This window comes from Galleria mellonella, unplaced genomic scaffold (assembly GCF_026898425.1).
Source record: "Galleria mellonella isolate WM207_F2 unplaced genomic scaffold, CSIRO_AGI_GalMel_v1 utg38, whole genome shotgun sequence".
In the NCBI taxonomy this organism is placed as follows: domain Eukaryota; kingdom Metazoa; phylum Arthropoda; class Insecta; order Lepidoptera; family Pyralidae; genus Galleria; species Galleria mellonella.
Genome location: NW_026442090.1, coordinates 327,234 through 354,735, shown reverse-complemented (window position 1 = coordinate 354,735; position 27,502 = coordinate 327,234). Strand labels below are relative to the sequence as shown.

General features: G+C 35.1%; 1 protein-coding gene across 2 annotated transcripts in view; it reads right to left on the bottom strand.

The window, feature by feature from the left end:
• LOC113523077 (diacylglycerol kinase delta) overlaps window positions 1-27,502 on the bottom strand; it is a 216,477-nt gene that overhangs the window by 51,341 nt on the left and 137,634 nt on the right. For both annotated transcript variants that reach the window (XM_031914019.2, XM_052897909.1), the window contains one exon: window positions 13,135-13,215. In XM_031914019.2, the coding sequence (XP_031769879.1) occupies window positions 13,135-13,215 (81 nt within the window). The remainder of the gene's footprint in view (window positions 1-13,134; window positions 13,216-27,502) is intronic.

Here is a 27,502-nt window from a genome sequence, read left to right as displayed (position 1 = left end):
CTGACGTTAAGTTTAAATAAAAAAAATTGCTTATTGGCACGGCTTATCGTCCACCATGGCTCGACACGGACATATTTTTGGATGCTATCACTGAGAGTATCGCCTCTTTCGCTCACTGTGACAACGTAGTCCTTCTTGGTGATTTTAATATTAATTTGATCGATATCAATGAGTCCAAATATAAAAAACTTTGTAATTTTCTCAATTACTGTAATTTAAGACAGATTATACACACACCTACCCATTTTATTAACGACAGTAAGACTCTTATTGATATAATTTGTACAGATGCACATACTAGAAATGTTTCTGTGGACCATATAATTGATCTTGGCCACCATTCATTTCTGTCATGTGAAATTTTATTAAAAAAAAATAAGCCGCACCCTAGAATAATAAAATATCGCCCTTTTAAGGATATATTACCACATTTGTTCGAAGCAGATTTGGCACTCTTACCATGGCATAGCATATGTGACATAGGTGATGTCAACGATATGGTATTAACGCTTAATAGTATTATCTTACAGTTATTTGATCTCCATGTGCCTATAAAAACTAAAAGGTTCACAACGCGACCAACACCTTGGCTTACTGATAATGTATAGTTTTTAATAAAATTGCGAAATGACGCACAAAACAAATATCGTAATTCAAAATTGGAATGTGATAAAGAGTATTACAAGGAACTAAAGCGCCATACATCTATTGCAATATCTACTGAAAAAAAGGCATATTACAATCAGTATATTAATAATAACATTAATAATTCAAAAAAACTATGGCAGAACATTAAATCGGACATTATGCCGTCTAAAACAGAACGCGAAGTTCCTTCATTTTTTGATGATCCTAACGAAATTAATAAATGGTTTCTTAATGTTCCTGGAGAGAACAATGTAAATATATCGCAGCTAACATTTTATGAGTTTGGTAGATTTGGTCCCTCTACTCTTGGTCTTAAACCAGTCAGTAAGGACGCAGTACATAAAATTATTAACAACTTAAAATCTAATGCTCAAGGAAATGATGGGATTACTCTTGAGATGATTAAACTCACTATGCCTTATTCGTTGGAAGCAATTACGTCCATAATAAACAAATCAATTTTAAGTGGCACTTTCCCTGAAGCCTGGCGCACTGCTATTGTACGTCCGATACCTAAGGGTAATGATCCCACACAGTTTAAAGATCTTCGCCCCATTAGCATTCTGCCCTGTCTGTCAAAAATCTTAGAACGTGTAGTCTACTTACAAGTCTTTGAGTATCTAGAGACAAATGGGATGTTGCCTGACTTGCAATCTGGTTTTAGGAAAAAACGCAGCACAGCTACAGCTTTATCAGATGTGGTAGATAATATCTTGGAGGCTCGGGATGATGGCAGAGGTACTTTGTTGTGTCTTTTAGATTATTCTCGGGCGTTCGATTCTATTCAATTACAGCTGCTTCTTTCTAAACTGGCTTATTATGGTTTTGACACTGGGGCAATAAATTGGTTTCATAGCTACCTTTCAAAAAGAAATCAATTTGTAGAGGTTAAAAGGGAGGATGGTTCCGTTCTATCATCAACGCTACTTCCGGTATGTAGAGGCGTTCCTCAGGGCTCTATACTTGGACCTTTACTCTTCATCATATACACCGCGGATATTATTGATTGCATTCATCATTGTAGGTATCACCTATATGCTGATGATCTTCAGCTGTATTTATCCTTTGAGCCCGAGAAGACGTCCACTGCCGTATTAAAATTGAACGAAGATCTTACGAGAATTGCGAATTGGTCCGAAAAAAATTCCTTAGTTTTAAACCCCCTGAAATCCAAATTTTTAATACTTGGCAGCAGAAAACAGATTAATAAAATTGGGTTAGTGCAACCAATGGTCAAGTTAATGGATGAAATGATAGAACGAATAGATACAGCGCGTAATTTGGGACTGGTAATTGATCCTGAGCTTCGTTTTGAAGCTCACATTAATGATATTGTACGAAAATGTTTTTATAGGCTCAAAATATTGTACAAAATGCGTGACTATCTATCTGTCGAACTGCGTAAGCGGCTAGTTGACACACTTATATTGTCAAAATTAAATTACGGAGATGTAGTGTATGGCCCATGCTTGTTATCAAGGACTGAACGTTTAATTCAGCGTGTCCAGAATGCTTGTGCCCGCTTTTGTTTCATGATACCACGAAGACATCATGTGACACCATACCTTAACAGGTATGACGTACTTAAAATGGCAGCCAGGAGAAAGTTGCATCTCTCTACTTTGCTCTTCGGTGTGATAGTATCTAATCAACCCCACTACTTGTACCAAAAATTAACGTGGAGGCAAAACTACTACATATTTGGGATGCGTGCAAACGTGAATGTGCTGAAAATTCCAAGACACAGAACGGCTGCATTTAGGGGTAGTTTCAGATATGCAGCCACTCATTGCTGGAACAATATCCCTCCACCATGTCGAGACCTGAAAGCGATAGTTACATTTAAACATCACCTAAAAAGACACTTCTTGCGAGAGCAAAAGTGTACATAGATCTCAGTATTTTATCATCATGTTTACTCGTAAGTAGGTGCCCACACTGTCCAACTATGCTTTTATTTAATTTGGTTTAAATGGAGGATACCATATATGTATGATTGAATGGAAAATACTTATTTTTTCATATACATATATTTTATTATTTTTTTAATGTTTTTAATTTTTTATATTTACAAATAATTTTACATATATTACTGAATTTTATTGTTTCTATATAATTTATATTTCTATTGACACATATTATAAAGGTACATATCTTTGTTTAATGGCCTAGGTGCAGCGAAATAATCACTGGTTAGGCAGCACCTTCGTTAAATAAAATTGTACATTAATGTTCATAACGGTAGATACTATAATTATTACTTGTTAAATTGAGTTTTTTTTGCACTCAATGCATGAACACAGCCTCCCGCGTCGCTGATCTGATTGAACAGTAATAGTATGGCTAGGTTAGGTGATAGAACACTATATATTGCCATCTCATTTTTCTTTATTCTGTATATGTGTGTGAATGTGTATGTATGTGTATGTGTATATATATGTGTATGTATGTGTATGTATGTATATATATATGTATGTGTATGTGTCTGTGTATGTACGTGTATGTGTATATGTATATGTATAATGTAGATTTGTATATGTATAGAATACCAACGCACTACTTATATAACTGTTTTTTACTTGTGACGCTATGGTTCTTGCTGAAAAACAGCGCTGTAGCGCTTCAAGCGCTGCAGCAATATGCTGAGCACGGACCTACATCACAGAACATTGCGACACACACGCGCGCACGCGTACATTATAATTTAATTGCTATCTATTTGTATATAATTATTATTTTCTTTTGTTTGTTTTGTTTTTGATTTCTTTTGTTTTTGTTTTGTGCGCTACTGTGTGGGCCGCATGTTTCTTTTGATTAAATTATTTCTTTCTTCTTTCTTTCTTTCAATCATGAATTTAAATGTAATAATCTGCGAGAATCGAATCTGCTGCATTCTGAAAGTGAGGTAATGTGCGAAATCGCTATACCGTCGAGGGATTAAATGCAGATCTGCTTAGGCGAAGTCCCAAAAAGGTCAGCACGGTCGAATTGATAAAATCTATTGACATTTATAGATTTAATCGTATTACTGCGGGTCGTTGGTCATTAATTAATTTAGAGTGCTTTAGCTTTCATATCCATTATAATTTGGGTACATCTATATACATATAAAGAATAATAACCCGAGCGATGGGTAGCAGCGTCCCTCTTTAAACATTCCCAAAGCCTAACTGCGGTTGACAAGCCAGAGGGAGACTTTGTACAAAAGTCTTTTGCTTGGGCATCTCTACCCCATTCGTGTTTCTAATGTGAAGCAGTTGTATTTGCATGGCTAGGTTTCGGTTTGAAGGGTGGGATATGGTAGTGAATTTACAGGGTACAGAGGAATAATACCTGAGTCCTCAGGATTGGCAACGCTTGGGAAGTATCGTGGGCGAAACAGTATACTCTGTTATGTCCATTATACTGCTTATGTCTATAGGCGACGGTTACCACTTTCTATCAGGTGGGACGTTAGCTTGTTTGCCATTCTAAGTTGCATAAAAAAATTCACCTGCCAAGCGTGGTAATAACTGGCAAAAGCTCTCCAATAGAGGAAAGCCTGTATTCAGAAGTGGTAAGATGATGGTTAATATGATGATAATAATGATGATAAGTTTAAGACCACAATTTAATGAAAAACAATACGACTGAAACTTTCTCTTTGGAATAAACTTCCAACAGCAGTGTTTCCGAACCGATACGACAACATAACCTTCAAGAAAATAGCGTATTCCTTTTTAAAAGGCCGGCAGCACACCTGTAATGCTGTTGGTGTTGTGGATGACCGTGGGCGGCGGTAGTCACTTACCATCAGATGAGCCGCATGCTCGTTTGCCCCCTGTGTTGTAAAAACATAAATAAAAAAAAAAAAAACTCTTTTCGATTGATCGTATTCACGGACCATGTCGTGTTAAAATTAAAAAAAAAATAAAGTTTTAAGCAATAATTAACATCAGAATATGACATTTTAAATACACTTACACATATAACGTACATATATGATTTTATGGAAGTCTGTCGACGTGAATCAATACGAGGTTGCAACCATTAATTAATAGTGTAGATAGTTCGATCTGAAACGGAATCTTGTTAATGATAGGCAAATTAATGCAGCTAAATTATTTACAGCCGTGTTGAGAGAGTTACATTAAAGGTGATGGGTTGTAGTAATCAATGAATCGATCAATTAATAATTTATTTGTATAAAGATAGGTACATACAGACAATATTATTTTACATTTATAGAACGCTATATTTTGTCGTCATTGTACTTACAAATTATTTATTTATTTATTTAACTCTTTATTGCACCATAAATAAAAATGTACAATGGCTAGTGAATAAATCAAGTGAAATACAGTAACATAAATACAGATTGAAATATACACATATAGGTACAAAAGGCGGTCTTATCGCTAGGGCAATCTCTTACAGACAACCTTTGGTTAAAGGAGAACAGATAGAAATGGGCAGGTGGCGCAAGAGTGAATTAATATATTTTCGTGCATAAAATACAAAAATCTGTAATGCACAAAAATATCAAATACATATAATTTATTAAACTACTTACTATGTCCTCAGGAATGGCATATATATATATGCCATTCCTGAAGACTCAGATGTTATTCCTCTGTACCCAGTAAATTCACGCCATATCCCACCCTTCAAACCGAAACACAGCCATGCAAACACAATTGCTTCACGGTAGAAACACGAATGGAACAGAGGTACCCAAGCAATCGACTTTTGTACAAAGTCTCCCTCTGGTAAAAATTTTAAATATTAAACTGTTTTATCTCTTTTATTCTACATTCCCAATTTAAAATGACAAAACAGTTTAATAATTAAAATAGATTAATTTTTATAAATTAGTTAGGTTAGTGCTTGTGTTCGTCTCGAGCGGTCTTTATCTATGTCTTCAATTATTCTCGCTCAATATAAACTCATCGTCTTTTTATTTTTATTAATTGCAACTCGACGATTCTTTATTAGAAGTCGTTTGTGCGGTTATCGAATGTAGATTCTGCCCATTTATTTAACGGATCCTAATTTTTTAATTTTAATTTATAAGATTCTCAAGACAGTTCCTGGTTTAGAGATTGGTTTATGACTATCAAGATACATATTTAAATAGACAGATATTGTAAATAAATTAACATAGGTAGATGTTTCAATAGAAGTTAATGAAAAGATAACGAAATATCATTGAAATTATCACAGGAAAATTATATAATGAAGAATAACGACCTGAAATATTAAATAAATTAACAGATTTCATTAATATTGAATACCAGCAGGTTTTCCTGTGGTCGGCTAAATTTTTTGTTTGTTTAATTTTCATTAATATTTATTAAAACTAGGCGTGGGTAATATGGATACCAATTCGATATCTACGTATATATTGAGTTCCTCTGGACATTGATAGCCAAAAAAGGCCATCATCGATTTTAGAATATGTTAGAAGTCTGTTATCCAATATTATGTTTTTTTAAGACTATTATATATTTATTATACGACAATATTTAAATATCACATACTATATACATCAATAAATTAAAGTTAATATACAATTCCTTAAATACTAATACTAATTTTAAGTAATCTCCCAACGCACTACACCGAGGCAGCGTACCCAAGATACTGGCAGCATTACATCATTGGATAGCCAAACTTATCTTTTGGGCAGCTCTTGGGTCACCAGTAACCTAGATGAGGCGCGCTGCGATCGTCCGATAAAATATTATGTTTTGAATAAGAGACTTTAAATATATTCGTTATCAGACCAGTATATTGTAACTTTTTAGTTACAATATCTGTATATATAATATATAACAGAATCTATATATTTTATATAAACATAGACAAATTTTCCACTTGAATATTTACGTGTCTTGTTTAATAAATATGAAATGAAAGTTCCATATAATCTCATAATAAGTAATTCTGTTTCGTCAATCCCTCCCAAATGACCAATATTCCCTATTCGATATTTGCCCGTTGTCCTATTTTTGTATCATCTTCCAATCCACGACTCTAATGCTATTTGTCACTTCCTTTTGTAGATAAATTGCTGTTGTTTTTGAGATTTCGCGATCAACGACTGAGTGGTATTTCATGTCTATATAAATATAAAGAGGTACTATTTTTCCCAGAATCACTTGCGCGAATACTCTTTTTCGTTTCTCGTGAGAATTTTTGCATAATATTCTCTTCGTACTCACTTATATTTGTAAAGAAAACGTTGTGCAAAATTTCACATTTTTAGACCCAGTCGTTTCGGTTCGGATTAAGTATATACTTAGTATTTAGAAAAACGTTTACTTAACACAGAATTTATATAAAAATCATCTTTGTACATAGATCAGTTGTTCCACTACTTTTTCTGACGCTAAGTACCGGCGCTTACACAGCTATATTTCGATTTGAATTATTTTTTTTATATAACTTAGTATGGCAAACAAGCTGACGATCCACCTGATGGAAAGTGGTAATCGTCGCCTATAGACATGAGCAATACCATGGACATAACAGAGTATACTGTTTCGTCCATGATACCCCAGACAGACAGACAGTCAGTCAGGACAAAAGATTGTATAAGTTTCTGGTAAAAACTATTTGTAAGATATACGACCTTTTAAAATTCTCTGTTAACATAGCTCTACTAACAAGACGACTGTTCTGAATGTCTTGAAGCTTTCATTCTATTGTTAGTTGTTACCGTCTACAAAGAAAATGCTTTTTACTTCTATAATTCCATATTATTCTCGACTTTATCTATAACTGGCCTCTTGCCTCGGCTTTGCATGTATATATTAATGAAGAAACTGAGATGAAATGATCAAATATTAACCCTCACTCACTTTTTTATTATGGATATTTGTTAATACAAAAATTTTCTAATTCAAATTTCCGTATGATTTTTCGTACACTTTGTTAAATACAAATCTTCTGTTTGTATTAAATAAAATGTCCTAACAATTACAAATACAACAAAAAAATAATTAGTAAATTTTTTAATGGATGGTAATGGAATGGTAGCCTCCGCCTGCACTAACGGTATACGCAGGAGGTACACCAGTGAAGGATGATAGATGAGAATGAAAAGGTAGGTCAGTTAGCCTATCGTGATGAATACATCTGGAATTCAGCATTGGTTTCCGGGCAGGGACTCTGTGGAGGTCGACTGGACAGGGTCTATTGCTAACAATGGAGCTGTTTTTAATGGATAATAATGAAATAGTAACCCAATAAGCACTAACTATATACGCTGTCAAGTGACGGATGATAAATGAGAATAAAAAGGCAGGTCAGTTAGCCCATCGTGATTGATTATTTTTTTGTTTTTTTATACAACTTAGAATGGCAAACAAGCTGACGGCCCACCTGATGGAAAGTGTTAATCGTCACCTATAGATATGAGCAGTACCATGGACATAATAAAGTATATTGTTTCGCCCATGATACCCCCCATGCGTTGCCATTCCTGAGGACTCAGGTGTTATTCCTTTGTACCCTGTAAATTCATTGCCATATCCCACCCTTCAAACCGAAACACAGCCATACAAACACAACTGCTTCACGGTAGAAACACGAATGGGACAGAGGTGCCAAAGCAAACTTTTGTATAAAGACTGTTACTAGCATTTCATAGAAAACCACAATTCATGTTCAAATCCTGACCGATTTATATTTATTATGGTATATCTATCGAGCTTCTTTTAGGAGAATAAATTTGTCACACTTCTGTTATAAGTACAGGGAAAAATCTTTTCAGACACAAATGTCAATTTTTTTCTGTCTGATTTATATTTTTTTTCTTATAACAAAATCCCAGCTGAAAACGAAGTTTCTATAGTCGTTAGAGCTAAGTCGGCTTTAAATCCCCTTTATGAAAGACCAATGTAGATTTAGTACCTTTGGCTGTGTGCCTGTCTGAAGTATCATAGCTTCCAAACGAATGGATCGAATGAAATCGATTTTTTTTTAAGTATGATATATTTATTTTCTTTCTAATTGCATTGGGTTGGCTGGAAGAGATCTCTTGGGATTGTAACGGATTTTTAATCCTTATTAATGTTATAAATGTAACAGTGGGTTTGTTTGTTTGTTACCTTTTAACGCTTTAATGACTTAACTAAGCCCTATAATATCTAACTAATATTAAGAAAATTTTTCCTAAACGATGTAAGAGACATTTGAAAAAATATCTTAACAATAGAAGTAATAGAAGTTATAAAAAAATATTATTTCATACCTATTACAAATGATTAATATGGAGTCTCCTTACTATAATTACTTAATACTGGCTCAATTAGTAGCCGTCATTAATTATCTATTAGATCTCGACCTATCCACTTGTCCACATTCTGGAGATAGTAGAATTAATGCGCCTCATTAATCTATTATGTATTATGATTTATTTTGTGTTCTTATTTTTTTTTATGCAACATAGAATGACAAACAAGCTGACGACCCACTTGATGGAAAGTTGTAACCGTCGCCTAAAGACTTGAACGGTACCATGGGCATAACAGAGTATACTGGGCGGAAAGGGATTGTTAGCGATGGGGTCTAACAGCCACAATGCTAGCAATGTTACTAATCAGGTCGACCTCCACGTGGTTCCCCTTGGAAACCATCGTGGTTACTTCTCGTGGAATTTTTCACGATGGGCTAACTGATCTGTTTACATCGTCTATTACTATATCTATTACTGGTGCCCCGCCAGCGTATACCATTAGCACAGGCGGGGTTACTACTACATTATCACCCATTAAAAAAAAAAAAGTTCCATTTTGCCCATAATACCCCCCATGCATTGCCATTCCTGAGGACTACGGTGTTATTCCTTTGCACCCTGTAAATTCACTGTCATATCCCACCCTTCAAACCGAAACACAGCCATGCAAACACAACTGCTTCACGGTAGAAACACGAAGATGATTTATGATTGATGTCAGGAAAGTAACCGGTCCCAAAACTAAAAGACAAAACCTTGGGTAATGCAGATAAAAACATATTGCGCCTACCTCAAATTTACATAATTGGAACAATGGCAGAAAGATGATGATGTTATTAGGGTTTATAAAGGTTACGTTATCTGAACATGTTTGTAAATAAGTTAGATAGATACCAGAGGGAGCCTTTGTACAAAAGTCGATTGCTTGGGTATCTCTGTCCCATTCGTGTTTAAACCGTGAAGCAGTTGTGTTTGCATGGCTGTGTTTCAGTTTGAAGGGTATGATATGGTGTGAATTTACAGAGAAATAACACCTGAGTCCTCAAGAATGGCAACGCATGGGGGGTATCATGGGCGAAACAGTATACTCTGTCATGATACTGCTCATGTCTATAGGCGACGGTTACCACTTTCTATCAGGTGGGCCGTCAGCTTGTTTGCCATTCTAAGTTGTATAAAAAAAAAGATAGTCCACTCCTGAGAATGTTTACCAAGAGGACTAAAGCATTATTAGTAATTAAGTATTAACATAGTTTTTAAGTACACTTAGTAACAAAAATGGACTAAAAATCATCGTGACATTCGAAAATTACCTATAGAAGTTTGACAGTTAGGTTCCTTATAGGAAGTTGACTTTAGAGACCTAGTAGACCTCTAAAATTAGAAAAGTCTTCCAGAAATTCCCAGAGGGAGTCGCGGCAACACATCTAGCCCGAACAAAGTCGACTAACACAATTACAAAAGTGGAACGAAGACTGTGGAGGATATAAACGAAAATTATCCGCAAATTGTTGATAACATGTGACGGTATGTCAACGTTAAGTTATAATGGATTAACGAGATTAGGAAGTTATAACGCGTGTATACAAATAATCTCTCCAAAGTACAGGTCGCTTGGACAACCACGAGTGTATCTGCAGACAGAAACATTAACTTGGGGATGTCATTAAGGAAAAACTGCAGATATATCGGATTTATTATTTAATATAATAAATATATTGCTTTAAAAGTATAGCGCCATCTATTACGGAAGTTAGCAAACTATATTTTATTTATTGAATGAGACGAATATATCTTCTAAATATCTTCAACGAGACGCTTGAACTGCCGGTATCTCTGAATAGTATAAAACAAAGTCGCTTCCCTGTCATCGGTACACTTAGATCTTTAAAACTACGCAAATGGATCTTATAATTTTAATTCAATGGAAGAGATCTCTTCCAGAGATTGGCCCACCCAAGCTAACAAGTTGTTTAATTAATCACTGTATTTTTTTACAAGCGCAATAAAGATTTGGTTTTTTGACATTTTCTTCATTCGTACATCCGTCCAAAACGAGGACAGGCAGTTAATTAATAAAAAAAACAACAATATACGAAATAGGTTTTTTTTATTAATGGATGATTAATGGAATGGTAACCCCGCCCGCGCTATCGGTATACGCTGACGGGGCACCAGTGAGAGGTGATAGGTGAATAATGAAAAAAGGCAGGTCAGTCAGCCCATCGTGATGAATACACATGGAACTCAGCACGATGGTTTCCAGGGGGAACCGCGTGGAGGTCGACCTGACAGGGTATATTGCTAGCAATGGGACTGGTAGCCCGCATTACTAACGATCCCTTCCCCCCTAATACGAAATAGGTTAACGACATTTACAGTCTACATTGTCTATTATAGATTTATCAATAAATCTAACTACTTACAAAGTTATTTGAACTTTGTCTAATTCCCTTCAAGCGAGATTCCAATAAGCCATCACCACGGGCACAACTTTAAATGAAGCAAACCAGCGTAATCTTATTTACAAAGTCAGAAGACATATTAAAATATATTTAGGTGTTTGAGACAACATTTCGATACGTTTTATTACAGAACTAGTTATATAGTGCGGTTTCGATTGTGTGAAATAGGATAAAGAGTAATCAATGTATTAATCTAGGATATAGTACATCTATATAAAAAAAATATCTCACCCGTTCACGAGTATGATGAGCCAGCCATCGTTGTGCCCACCATATTATAGTCTAATGGCCCGGCACCGGGGGGAAAGGGATTGTTAGTAGTAGGGTCTGGTCAGGTCGACCTCCACGCGGTTCCCCCTGGAAACCATCTGGGTTAATTCTAGTGGAATTCGTCACGATGGGCTAACTGACCTGCCTTTTCATCCTCACTTGTCATCCCTCACTGGTGCCCCGCCAGCGTATACCGATAGCGCAGGCGGGGTTACCATTCCATTATCACTCATTAAAAAAAAATGGCCCGGCACCAATTAGGACATTGTAGTAAGCACAACTTGATTTCAAGAGACGCGATTACGTCAAAGACGTATTTAAGACACTAACAAAACCAGAGATGCGTGCGATGATGGCCTTTTAAAATGTTATTATTAGTTCAAAAATTCGCCACCGTGCATATCGTAAAGGGTCTTAAAATAGCCGCCATGCAGAATTAGTTGAAAAGTTCACCGCTGGCCTGTTCTGGTGACCCCTGTGGGGTCACAGTCATTCGGGTCACGTCGCGGTGGAGTCACGGTTGGATCAGACAACGCGCCCCGCCGCACTAATTGAATACTGGACAGGCATTAGGGTAACAGGGGCTGGGAACCAATTAGGGGATAAAAAAAGATAGATACAAAGGGGTTAATTACAGAACGTGAATTTTATGTTTAAAAATTTAAACGTAAAAAAATATAATGAATGTGTTTTTTAAATGTAAATGAATGCTTTAAAAGCTTTCATATTAATTGTGCATTTTAGTGTGAAAATACTTTATTCTTTAATTTATACCTTTATATGTACACTTTATTATGTATATGGCATTGCTCGCGTGAGATGAAAGAGTAAGAATGAAAAGCTCCAAGATTATGCAGAGTGTCAAACAGCAAGTGAAGTCGATCCGGCTCGAAGGACCAAATGAAGACGATTCGATCCGAGACCAAACTATACGAATCGGATTGTGTACTAATAGCGTTGTGATGGGAGTGGGCGATGGCCACAGGAAATAATACTACGACGATTTCTTACTAGATTTATTTCGCCGCTATGATTGTTCGACATATATCGCCTTACTTATATTCGCTCTTACGTCTGTTCTTTCTTGTTTCTTTCTATTCTTACAATTTCCAGTAATGTAGGCAACGCATGGGGGGTATCATGGGCGAAACATTATTCTCTGTTATGTCCATGGTACTGCTCATGTCTATAGGCGACGGTTACCACTTCCCATCAGGTGGACCGTCAGCTTGTATGCCATTCTAAGTTGTATAAAAAAAAATTAGACATTAGAAGTTAATTTTTTTTATATTACTAAGGTACTTTTTTGTACTACTGGTATATAAGCATATAGTCCACCTGATACTAAGCAGTTATCGTAGTCTATGAACGCCTGCAATACCAAGGGCATTACGCGCGCGTTGCCGATCCTGAAGAAACCTCTTTACCTCGTTTTTGAAGAACCCCATGCTGTAGTCTATTGGAAAAAGCAATTATTCATTTGTTTTTAATTCTCATGATGTTTTATAGAAATAGATTATAGCAGCTTACTTGGAAGCTATTGTAAGCGTTACTGATGCTGCACTCTGCGAAGGTGGCGTCCTCTAGTTCATACTCGTCCCATAGTTGGCTCTGAAACAAAACACACAGGATTATTAAAATAAGATGGAAACTGTCTTAGATTATGACTTCTAGTTTTTTTTTAAATGAAAAAAAAAGAACAATTTTTCTATGGATGAAAATGGAATGTTGCTAACGATAAGGATATAGTGGGATCAGTTGGACCATCGTGACGATTCTACTATAAGAAATAACATTAAATTTGGGTTTTTTTAGAGTACAATTTTATATTATTAAATCGGTTATGACAATTGTCTATGGTTATATATAGATGCTTATATTTTTTTAAAAAGATACCTTACATCATATCTATATAAAAAAAATTATCGATGATTTCCCGCCAAAACTTCGGGCGTGCTGGCATAAATTAAAAAATTAAAAATAAATTGTACGAGGATTTTATATTTCCAAGTTCCTAATTTGAATTATAAATGTTCGAAGGCATCGCGAGTATAAGAATGATGTGTGAATAAATCGAATGAAACATCAGAGGTTTCTCATTTTTCATTCCATTTATTTACACATTGCCTTCCATTCATCCACGAATTCCTAACATCGGTGGTAATATTTTTACATACTGCAAAGCTTTCAATACCCAGTTGTTCGCCATTCGTTCTATTTTAAGCAAAAACATCGCACATTTCCGTGGCATTTGATTTTCCGGAATGGCCGTGACAATGCGTGTTTGAAATACGTTCGTTGTTTTACAGACAGACATACAATATCCGTCTGTCGTTCAATGTGTTTTATGTCTTGAATGTAATATGTTGTATTGGGACATAAATTGGAAACCAATGTATACTAGCTGGTTACTAACTTTTCCTGTAATTTTGTCAGCATTTTTTTTTTATTTTTATTATTGGTAACTCTTTATTCTCATAATTGCCAGTACTAAGTTTAGATATTTTGCCATTTTTGTTGCGGTCAATGGATGAAAATGAAATGGCAATCCTGCCTACACTTTCGGTATACGCTGAAGATATACCTGTAGGGACGATGATGCAAAGTTAGGCCAGTTTGCCCATCTGATTGAATTCACTACGAATTGGCTCGTTTCCATTGATAACCGCGTAGAGGTCGACTTGCCAGGGTACATTGTATGCAATGCGTTTACTAAATCAAATTACTTTCCTTCCTCCCATGAATTATGGTTACTTTTTTTTTTTATGCAACTTAGAATGGCAAACAAGCTGACGGCTCACCTGATGGAAAGTGGTAACCGTCGCCTATAGACATGAGCAGTACCATGGACATAACAGAGTATACTGTTTCGCCCATGATACCCCCCATGCGTTGCCATTCCTGAGGACTCAGGTGTTATTCCTCTGTACCCAGTAAATTCACTTTTTATTTCATTCTTGCAAGCAAAGTCATGAGATATAGCTAGTACAGAAGTATGATAATTTGTGCATTAATTTTAAGGATTACATATCATTAAGTACATGACTTATCTAAGGACCGCAATTTTGCGACAGCCCTGAGTCCTACTATACGTGGGTTCGTTTTGAGGTTCATTTATCATGTGTAACTCATTCCGGCCGACCCAAATATTCCCGGGCGTGCAACTCAGCTAGGGCTGTCACGACTTAATAACAATGTTATACGTTCTTTTAATATAATAAATGCGAAAACTTATAACGCTTGATGGATGGATGTTTGTTACTCGTTAACGCATAAACTACTGAACGAGTTTAAATGAAATTCGGTACACGGATAGGTTATTTTTTAAATTAGCGCATATTGTATGTTGTATTTTTTTTAATGGGTGATAATGGTATGGTAACCCCGTCTGCGCTAAGGGGATACGTTGGCGGAGCACCAGTGAAGGGTGATAGATGAGAATGAAAACAGGCCGGTCAGTCCATCATGATGAATTCATCAGGAATTAACCATGGTAGTTTCCAGGGAGAACCGCGAGGAAGTCAGGTCGACTTGGTTGGGTATATTGCTAGCAATGGGATTCTCAGTCTCCATTACTAACAATCCCTTTCGTCCCCTGTGCTCAGGGTTGTTACTTGTGCTTTTCCTGCGAAATCTTTAGTTCAATACTGCGCAATATATTTTAAGAAACTCCAATCCAAAGTTATACCTCATAATGTAAGACAATATTTGATGTTTATAAACCAATCGGCGGACTCTCGAACAAACAAGATGATTGCTTGTTTGTATTTATATGGAACAAATGAATAAAATATCTCGCAATATATTTAATTTCAGATTGAAAACAATTGGAACTTTCTTTTTTAATTTGTTTTGTTTTCCATTAGTTGACAAGTTCATACAAATATTAATATATAATATATTAATGGTGTAATTATCATATAGTTCATGTACTACCTAGTATCTATATTTTGTAATATTTTTTTATACAACTTAGAATAGCAAACAAGCTGACAGCCCACCTGATGGAAAGTGGTAACCGTCGCCTATAGACATGAGCAGTACCATGGACATAACAGAGTATACTGTTTCGCCCATGATACTCCCCATGCGTTGTCATTCCTGAGGACTCAGGTGTTATTCCTCTGTAACCTGTAAATTCACGCCATATCCCACCCTTCAAAAATAAAGCCATGCAAACACAACTGCTTTACGGTTGAAACACGAATTAGACAGAGGTACCCAAGCAAACGACTTTTGTACAAAGTCTCCCTCTGGTAAATGTTTACAAGTATATGTGTATACATATACTTGTAAACATTACATTTGTATGCAGTAACATTGTGTGCACGTAGACACGAGCGCATTCACGCACGCACGCACGCGTCGTGTGCCCCTAGCCTTTTCTATGCCAGGATCACACGACCAAATGATCTATTATAAAATATAAATAAATATTATATTAACATGTATTTGCCATCGTTGGTTGTACACGTGCCATTAACATATGCAGTTACATTTCGTCCCTTCTTGAATATGAATAAAACATGAACACAGTACGTGCGACCAACTTCTATTCCAACATTTCAATCCGAAATGTTTTTACTTTTATATTCCGTTGAGTAAATGGACAGTGACAGGTTTGCACGTATATGTAGGTAGGTACATATGAGATCGAGAGTAGCTCAGTAGAATAGAGCCACATGCTTACAACGGTGGTATGACTCAATGGAAAAGGTCTAATAGATTGGCAGAGTAGTCAGTCTAAATTCCTTCAAAAATAAACTGAATGTAAATAAAACCTAACCTTATTCTGAGGGGGAGGGAGGTTATTAGTAATGCGAACTACCAGTCTCACTGCTAGCAATATACCCTGTCAAGTCGAGCTCCAGTTACCCCTAGGAATTATCGTATTGTATTCCAGATGTATTCATCACGATGGGTTAACTGACCTGTTTTTTTATTCTCATCTGTCATCCCTCACTGGTGCCCCGCCAGAGTGTACCGTTAGCGCATGCAATGGAGTTACAATTCCATTATTATTCTTAAAAAAAAAAAAACCTAATTATAAATCTCATTAATGTAATTAAAAAGTCGACATAATTATTAATATTTCGTAATTACACATTTTAATATAATAACTACCGGTTTAACTACACAATTTGGTCGAGAATGTTCTAGACTAGTCTAGATGTCTGTACGAACTGTCGATATGTTTGAATATTTTTTTTTTATTTTTTTTAGCGTATAATATAAACTTCTTTAAGATATTTGATTGTAGAACAACATAGATATTTGTATATACCTCAAAAATGTCTACTTACTCCAATCTATAGACAGATAATATTTTATCAAAATTGTCCCATCAGCCTTATTATAATCGCCATAAAAACGGTGACAAAGGACTCCGCTCCGACCAACGATTTGTTCAATTTAGTGAAACGTCCAATCTTCCATTAATACCTTACAGCCTTGCTTTTATTCTATTATTTCGGTTGGCATTATATACATATATCATAGAATTAACCACGCCGTCCTTTCCAGTGGGTGGCGTAAGAGGCATTCGTCTTTCAACCGTGAAGCAGTTGTGTTTGCATGGCTGTGTTTCGGTTTGAAGGGTGGGATATGGCGTGAATTTACTGGGTACAGAGGAATAACACCTGAGTCCTCAGGAATGGCAACGCATGGGGGGTATCATGGGCGAAACAGTATACTCTGTTATGTCCATGGTACTGCTCATGTCTATAGGCGACGGTTATCACTTTCCATCAGGTGGGCCGTCAGCTTGTTTGCCATTCTAAGTTGTATAAAAAAAAAAAGAGGCGACTAAGGGAGCTTATGGTAGAGAGATGGGCAGCAGCGTCCCTCTGAAAATATCTGTAAAAGTCTAATTGCGGTTGTCAACCCGCCTGTCAAGCGTGGCTACTACTGGCATAGCCCCCCTTATGGGAATTTGGATTTTGCGAAATCGAAACATCGAAATATGCGAATAGCGAAATCTTTGTTCTAAAGACCAATAAAAAAGAAAAACTAAAAATCTAAATAGATTTAAGGATAAATTATTATAAATTAAGTTTAAAGTGATTCATAATACAGTAACTTCGCTACACTATCATATTACAATATTAAGAGATAGCTTTAGAGACGGCCTCTCAGAGTCAGGCCCATTACTTCTTCTAACTAATAAGATTTATTCGCCGTGTGGTCCCGGCTTAGAATAGGCCACTCCTTCCTTTCACGTGGATATCATAAGAGACGACTAAGCGAAGGCGAGGGATGGGTAGCAGCATCCCTCTTAAAATATCTCCAAAGCCTAACTGCAGTTGCCAACCCGCCTGCCAAGCGTGGCAATTACTGGCAAAACCCTTCAAGGGGGAGGCTTACGTTCAGCAGTGGATAGTTAAAGGCTGATATGATGATTAAGATTTATCATTATCAACACGTAAATAATAATGTGAACGTGTTTTTGAATAAATGAATGAAAACCCTTGAAAATGAAGAATAACTTCCATTCAATTATATTGTTCAATTCAAGCATTTCTTGAAGGAAACAATAAGAGTTATCATCATAGAGATATCTATTATAGATCTGTATCATTATTCATATGACAAAGATTAACAATATGTTTTTTTTTATACAACTTAGAATGGCAATCAAGCTGACGGCCCACCTGATGGAAAGTGGTAACCGTCACCTATAGACATGAGCAGTACCATGGACATAACAGAGTATACTGTTTCGCCCATGATACCCCTCATGCGTTGCCATTCCTGAGGACTCAGGTGTTATTCCTCTGTACCCAGTAAATTCACGCTATATCCTACCCTTTAAACCGAAACACAGCCATGCAAACACAACTGCTTTACGGTTGAAACACGAATGGGACAGAGGTACCCAAGCAATATGTACACAAAAAAAAAACAAATAATAAACTTCATTACAAAAAGCGACAGGCGACAATAATTAGCATATGATCTAAGGGTAGATTAGGTCTGACTGCTAACACTCTAAGATTGACCACCACTATTACTACCAGAATGTCCATAATCTTCTATGTTAGCCATTACTTTCCGACTGTCATTTTATTCATGTACGTTTTGCGACATGAATTTCACCTCTAAACGAGGCGGCTGGCAAATAATTTCATCGCTTCTGGGAGCCTAGTTTTAATTTTGGCACTCAAACTCCGAAAGGTTAAAGGTCACGCATATATTAGCGGTAGAGGGAATAAACAAAATAATTCTGTTCAAATAACCAGTGATATAGTATACGCATGATAGCATCGTAGTTCAATTAAATCTACCAACAATTATTTTGCAAAAAAAAACCATAGTAAAATAATAATATAATACTATTATTTAGTATTATTAAATTAGTAGTATTAGTGAAATACATTACAAATAACCATTAGACATTGGACTCTTCAATAAATAACACGAGATCCATTCAACAATTACTCGGTGTAATGTATCATTTTCTCTAGTAACATGTAGCTCATTATTTGCTACATTATCTGAGATTGCCAAGGGCAAAAGCAAAAAGTTTATAATGAACATAATAAATAACAATACAGCAAATAAAACTATATATTTACAACATTTTTAAGAGAATCAGCGTTGCTAGATTGGGTATTATTTCGCAATTTTGCATAAAATTTAAGTGTCGGATAAATTTTGGAGAAATGAAATAGTCGGAGAAATGTTAAAATTGTAAACTGTACAATGATGTACTTGTATTACAGTCATATAATATCTATATTGTAGGAAGCAGTGGAAAAGCAACAAAGATGTCTTACTGCTCAATTTTTTTTCATTGCTTATGATTCATATTAATTGGTGCTTGCAGTTGATAAAACGCAATGAAAATGATCGAAGGTTGTTACTGCATAAAAGTGAGGGAAAACGTATCATTTTGGAGAAAAACCTTTTAAACAAACTATTGAAGAGAATTTTCTAACAGTAAAACTGAGTATTGTTTCCAAAGAAACGTAGGTTAGTAAACGATAAATGTTTTGAACCTTCATAATAAAAAAAGTAGTGAAATATTTTTTAAAAAATATTTAAAATAAGTAGTCCGCCTCACCTTAACACGGGTAGATAGATAGAAAGACAATTTAATCTAAGTTACTGACACTGACAATGTAGTTTTCTATGAGTGATAGAATTTTTAAATTCGGTTGAGTACTTTTAAAGTTTATCCATTACATATTTGTAGTATTATTATATTACTATAGACAATTAGCATTTAAAAAAAAAAGGTATTAAGAATGAATGTGGATGGCTATAAGGGCAGAGGAAAACCTAAAAAGTGATGGATGGACTGTGTGAAAGATGATATGGTCAGAATGGGAGTGAATGCGGAAATGACTGGGAACAGAGAAGAATGGAAGAGAAAAACATATTACGCTGACCCCAAAAATTGGGATAAGGGTAAGAAGATGATGATTATATTAGTATAGACATAACAAATAAACGCGTTAATGTAACAAAATATATTTCTGTATCCGAGGACAATGAAGAAGGGATGGTCAATTCTATGCCGGGATTACACGGCAGGCAATCAATATGAGTCAAATATTATACAAACAATATTAACAATAATAAATATTAATTAACTAGAGATAATATTATTAAGGAAATAACAATTATAGAAATTTTAGGAAATAATACTTAAAAAGTAATTAACGAATATCACTTAGATAACGAAATTAGATAATATTCCCATTATGTTAATTACATATAAATTGCATACTTTACTACAATTGCAATAAGTATTGAAACCCATAACTTGAACTGACAGTTGTATTCAAGCCAGAGTTTAAGTCGGACTAACAACAGCAAGTCCTCACTGTGAAAAAATATGGAGTATTACGACGAACTATTGTCCAGCTACTATTCTCATTTTACAAGTGGCATTATTGTGTATATGATCTATCACATGTTTTATGGTGACTGCTTAAATTATTGTTTAGAATGTGATGGATATGATAGTGATGAAATTTTTGAAGAAGATTTTGAAGATAATGCGGACAATGTAATTGAAGGTGAAACTGACGATGAGATCGAATATCGTAGCAACGAAGAAATTGAGTATAATACTGAGGATGACTTCGAGTACGACAGTGATTATGACACTGACGAGTACATTGAATATTATGATAGTGACTACGAAACAATATTAGTAGATTCTGCAGAAATAAATTCGGGACGTGGTCTATAAAGAATAATTGTGTTAGTATCACCAACATTGTCTGATATGATGAAATCAGATACTGGGATAAGTGTATCCCATTAAGTAACATTTGCCAATTTAAGTGTAATGTGACGTAATGTGCAGTATAATTTGTGTGATGCTGATGACGTATATGTAATTATTTCAACAACAACAAATATGTATATGTATATTTGCACTATCTACCTATACTTCTACTTCTATGTGTTCTCTGGTCTGTAAAAGATTGCCTTTCGTATCTTTACTTCTGTATTTTGATATATACTTTATCTTTATATGTATATTATTGTACATTAGTCTATATTTCATTTAAATTTTCAAATTGTTACTGTATATGGTTATGTTTTTGATGTGATAATTAAATAAATATACATTTTCAATAAAATTAAAATCTTTGTTTTTGATGTCTCCTCACCTAGGTTTTCAAATACAATGTACCTGCCTCTTGATAGAATTTGAATAATAGGTGCTTATCTAAATCAGTCACGCGCCTAACTTTATCCTTGACTCATTGACTGCTCCATTTGTATTCCGTAATCTGGTCTAATTCGCGGAACCAGTGCGAACTAGATTAAGAACTGGGATATTTGGAATAAAGTTTAATTTTCAATAACTATACTACGATAAGCCCTCATATTCTTGGAAAAGGGGATGCTTTATATTTAATTGTGATTTGGTTTGTTCTATTGAAACAGTTAATGATTGAGTTTATTTTTAACCGACTTCAAGAGGAAGAAGGCTCTGAATTCAATGTAATTATTTTTATGTTTGTTACCTCATAATTCCGTCAATTTTAAACCGATTTGGATTGTTTTTTCAGACAGGATAAGTATACATCTTACATTAGCCTCATAAAAGTTTTATCCAAATTGGTTTTGTAATTTTGTTTTTAATCAAAATAACTGGTTCTATCACAATTGAAGTCACCACCAGAGGGAGACTTTGTACAAAAGCCGTTTGCTTGGGTACCTTTGTCCCATTCGTGTTTTAACCGTATAGCAGTTGTGTTTGCATGGCTGTGTTTCGGTTTGAAGGGTGGGATATGGCGTGAATTTACTGGGTACAGAGGAATAACACCTGAGTCCTCAGGAATGGCAACGCATGGGGGGTATCATGGGCAAAACAGTATACTCTGTTATGTCCATGGTACTGCTCATGTCTATAGGTGACGGTTACCACTTTCCATCAGGTAGGTCGTCAGCTTGTTTGCCATTCTAAGTTGTATAAAAAAATAGTCTTTTTATGTGGGACACAATCTTTAGCTATTTTATTTAATTAGTTACTGATTGAGTTTGTTCCCATGACGAATATTTTTCCAGCATTGTAATTATATTTTATCGCTATGTACTAACTTCAGCTATAAGTGTCATTATTAATATTATTAAAGTAAAAAAATTTTTTACAAAAAAATAACCAACTTCAATCGTCGCATATCCAGTTATTTTATTTAAAAACTAAACTGGCTGAACTAATTTTGGTAAAACATCTATATATGAGACCAATCTGTAAGTATATTTCTTTATTTAAATTTCAATGCACAATAACCTTATTTTTGAAATCGGTTGAAAAAAAAAAGGTTGTTACCTCTTAAGGCCTTAACGGTTGAATCAATTGCTATACAATTTAATATACACAGACTATATAGGGTGGAAAATTTATGTACATATACATATACATATACATATACATATACATATACATATACATATACATATACATATACATATACATATACATATACATATACATATACATATACATATACATATACATATACATATACATATACATATACATATACATATACATATACATATACATATACATATACATATACATATACATATACATATACATATACATATACATAAATATACATAGGCTACATTTTATTCTGATCAGTGAGCATATTCCGGTTACGCGGACAAAGTCGCGGATAAGAGATAGTAAATAATACATAATGCAATAACTTGCCTTTAAGACGTTGAGGTGCCGACTATAGAATTTTCAATGTAACGTTAAAAGCCTCTGTCGACAAGGATAAAAGCTCGAACCGAGTTTTCATAAACGGGCACCAGGTGACCCGGAGCCGGTGAGGACTTTACAAATAATGAATTTTATTCACTTTGTTACACGACCCGACTCCACAGTCGTTCTTCTACGCTTCTGCGAATAAACTTTGGTCTGCATTTAATCTTTATTAGGTATACTTTGGAAGAAAGTTTTTGAAACGGGTGCTTTGTAAATATTTTTAAACAAATTTAAATGGTAATTCTGTATATAACACAAATATTGAACGCAACTTTGTTGTTATTAGTGAAATTATTGTAACCATAATCCTGTGCAATTTGCACCTAAGAACAAGGAATTACATAGAAGGAGTGATAAAATTGTCAATTCATAGCATGCTAGTGTATAGAAAATGTTATAACCCTACAAAATTCATATACAAGCTGCTTGCATACTTTCTACATAAACTGTGTCGAACATATAATCTAGCAATGTAAAATTTGTTATTGACAAATAATTGACCTATCAAACATTTTCTATACACTAACCTGCTATGAATTGAGAAAAATAGTAACTGATGGTGTATCTTTCGTCCTCTTTTAACTAATTATATTTGCATAAGAAGAAAGGAGGCAATCATGTGATTTACAGTTTTTATTTTATATGATTCTTTGTTATTAGATTTTTACTATGGTTGCAATCATAGTAGACAGGTTGAGCCTATGTCATAGTGACATAGACTCTATTTGTCACTGTGACAGACTCTACTTTTTTTTATACAACTTAGAATGGCAAACAAGCTGACGGCCCACCTGATGGAAAGTGGTAACCGTCGCCTATAGACATGAGCAGTACCATGGATATAACCATGCGTTGCCATTCTTGAAAACTTAGGTGTTATTCCTCTGTACCCAGTAAATTCACGCCATATCCCACCCTTCAAATCGAAACACAGCCATGCAAACACAACTGCTTCACGATTGAAACACGAATGGGACAGAGGTACCCAAGCAATCGACTTTACCACAGATAATACTTACCAAAGATTTGACCTTATTACAACCGTATAAAGAGTGAAACAGTATCTGTGTGTGAGTATGAGTGTTCAAGCAGCGAAACTGAAAATTCTCATCAAAGAAACATTGGTTGAAAAATAATAAAAAAGTCGGCATTCCATACTAACACACCACTGCTGTATGGTCCTGGCATAGAATAGACCACCCCTTCCTTTCCCGTGGATATCGTAAGAGGCAACTAAGGGAGCTTAATATTCGAGAGATAAGATCACCAAAGCCTAGACGCGGTTGCCAACCCGCCTGCCAAATGTGGCAGCTACTGACAAAACCCCCCAATTAGGACGAGAACTAAGTTTTTTTAAATAAATGATAATGAAATAGTAATCCCGCCTGCGCCATCGGTATACACTGGCGGGACACCAGTGAGTGATGATAGGTGAGGATGAAGGACGCCAGTTGATCCGTTGTCACGAAATTAATAATAAATCAATCACGATGGTTTTCTGGGGGAACCGCAAAAAGGTCGACCTGGTATAATATAGTGCTAGCAATGGGGCAGAATCTCTTTCCTCTCGGGAGGCCCAGGTCCAGCAGTGGACAGTTAACGCCTGATACGATAATTATGATATTAACATGGCGCGCTCAGCTGTTGAGTCATTCTTCTTCTTCTCTGAGTTCCACTCCTATTGGAGGTTTTTAATGGATAATAATGGAATGGTAACTCCGTCTGCGCTAACAATATACACTGGCGGGACACCAATGAGGGATGATAGGTGAGGATGAAAGGCAGGGCAGTGAGCCCTGCCTAGAATATACCTGGAATTCAGTACGATAGCTTCCAGAGGAACTGCATGAAGTGTCTGTGTGAGAATCCACGTCTCTACGCTATACAGTAGCACAGACAAGATATATATATATATATATATATATATATATATATATATATATATATATATATATATATATATATATATATATATATATATATATATATATATATATATATATATATATATATATCTCTGTGCTATATTATTTATATTAACTTTATTCATTTTAAAAGAAGTCGAGCGAGCTATATAAATGCAAACTTCGTTCCATTAATGACTAATTTGAATGTAAAATGGATGACATATTTTAATGACATTATTGAATTATTAATTAATTAATGCATCTATTACAATGAATAATATGCTAATAACATAATGAACTGTTAATTGACAATTAAATACTAGATAAATGTAATATTATGAAATATGTATAAAAATGTTACATGCCAAACTGGCTGAATGTGCAAGCTAATTATTGTCGTTAATTCCATTCCATTATGTATCACATTCATAGGAAATAAATATAATTTCATTTTCATTTAATTTAATTAGATTTCTTGAGCATGATCATCTATTATAAAAAAAAAAAAAAAACTATCTCAACTCAAAGTTGAGTTAGTTTTTTTTTATTCAAGAAATTCTAATATGTTGTTACTATATAGGTATATTTTTATGTACTTTTACGTACCATTAATGTTTTTAATTTATTTATAATTTATGTATGTATATTTTTTGTAAGTATATTATTCTACATGTTTGTATATTTATCACGCTACGATCAATAGGAGCAGAGCAGTGAAGGGAAATGTTGGGAAAACGGGAGAAGTTACTCCATTTTTAAGCTTCCGTCGCGTGTGCAGCCCTAATGGCCACTTTTTAAAATGTAAAAATGCGACCCGTGCCACCCGTGCGACGCCGGGACGGGCCGCTAGTTTATCATAAATTGTTGTTATCTCTCAAAATTTTTATTTAATTTAAATTTTTTTTTAATCCATGCACCGCCGTTTGCTTTTGTTGTTTAGCATAACAGTTGACTGGTAGAGAATGCCATCAGGCATTTAGTCCACCCTGTAGTCATATTTAATGTGTGCAAAATTATAAATAAATAAATTAATGATTCGAATATCAACCTGTATAATATCTATTACTATTTAAATGAATTTACACAAACAAAGCTGCGGACTACAGCTTGCTATAAATAAATGGGATAACCTTTTTACACCAATATCGAAGGTACTTCGGAGCGTCGAAAAAATTGTAGTCATTAGAGATAATCTAGTTAAGAATCTTAATTAGAAAGCTGACGGTTCGCTAAATGTAATCATCATGTCTAATTTTTCAATTTTGCATAAATAACAAATATCAAAGTCAACTAACCACGCTACTACTCCGGAGGCTACCACATCCGGGTCACTTGGTTTTGAGCCGAAATACACGGATGGTCTGTGTAGTTCGGCATGGCATCTTTATCTGTCTTCTTGAAGGCAATTGGTTGCTTGTATGGCTGTATTGGCTGCTCCTCACTCTCTTTTATATATAATTTTTTTTAACTTATATAAAAATTATTAATTTCTTTTCACCCCTCCCCCTCGTTCCCAATAAATATAATATGGTGTTAGAAAAAATTTAAGCGTATATTATTATCTACTTTCCGTGCGAAGTCAGGGCGGATCGCTAACGTAATATAACATTTCATTGCATGTAATAAGTCCGTAATCAGCTTAAGTCCCACCAAAATATTTCCATGTGACGTTAAATAACGCCAACCGGCTTAGCTGACATCGGCCCAATCAGACGTGTCATGTCAGCTTATACTCTGCATAATTAATATACTGGGGTTTCCGTAAATATTTCTAAGGTATTGAAAATTATATTTCGTATAATATGCGATTTCGGTTTTTATTTTTTATTCAACTTAAAATGGCAAGCAAGCTGACGACCTACCTGATGGAAAGTGGTAACCGTCGCCTATAGACATGGGCAGTGCCATGGACATAACGGAGTATACTGTTTCGCTCATGATACCCTCCATGCGTTGCCATTACGAGGACTAAGGTGTTATTCCTCTCTACCCTGTAAATTCACTACCATATCCCACCCTTCAAACTAAAACACAGCCATGCAAACACAACTGTTTCACGGTAGAAACACGAGTATGACAGAGGTACCCAAACGACTTTTTACAGTTTTTTTTACCTTTCAAAAGGTGGCCCGTTCTACGCCGGGACCATATGGCGGCAAATAATACTAATATTCTTCCCTTTATTCCACTGTTTCGGTTGACGTAGTTTTTTTTTATATTATTATAGATACATATATACTGATTGAAATGGTTTTGATACCGGACGTTATTCCCAAAAAAAACGTGGGTCTAAAACGGCAAAAAAATTTCGAACCCTCCGTATTAACTTGACAGTTGAACGTACCCTTCTTAGAACACCCCCCTCCCTTCCCTTAAAAGGATGCTTTTAAGAAAGGACTTTACCCAGTGGATGACTGTCCGGGTAGGCCTGACAGCTTTGCAATCCCAGAATTATAAACAACTTTATATTGCTTTTAAAAAAAGTCAATTTCTATTGTGAACGTACCGATAAACTGCGCTATGTTTTAAAAAAACTTAAAGGGAAACCAAATTTACAAAATTAATGTGCGCGAACAAAATGGCAGCTGGAGATTGATGGCTAATATGGAAGGTTGTGGAACAACTAGTAATAATAATGCTGGTCAATCTTCGAGTGTTGACGGTCACATACATACTAATGGTAGCGGAATTAAACAAAATAATTCTAATCATATGACCAGTGATATGGACTTCTGCAAGTTTTTTTTTT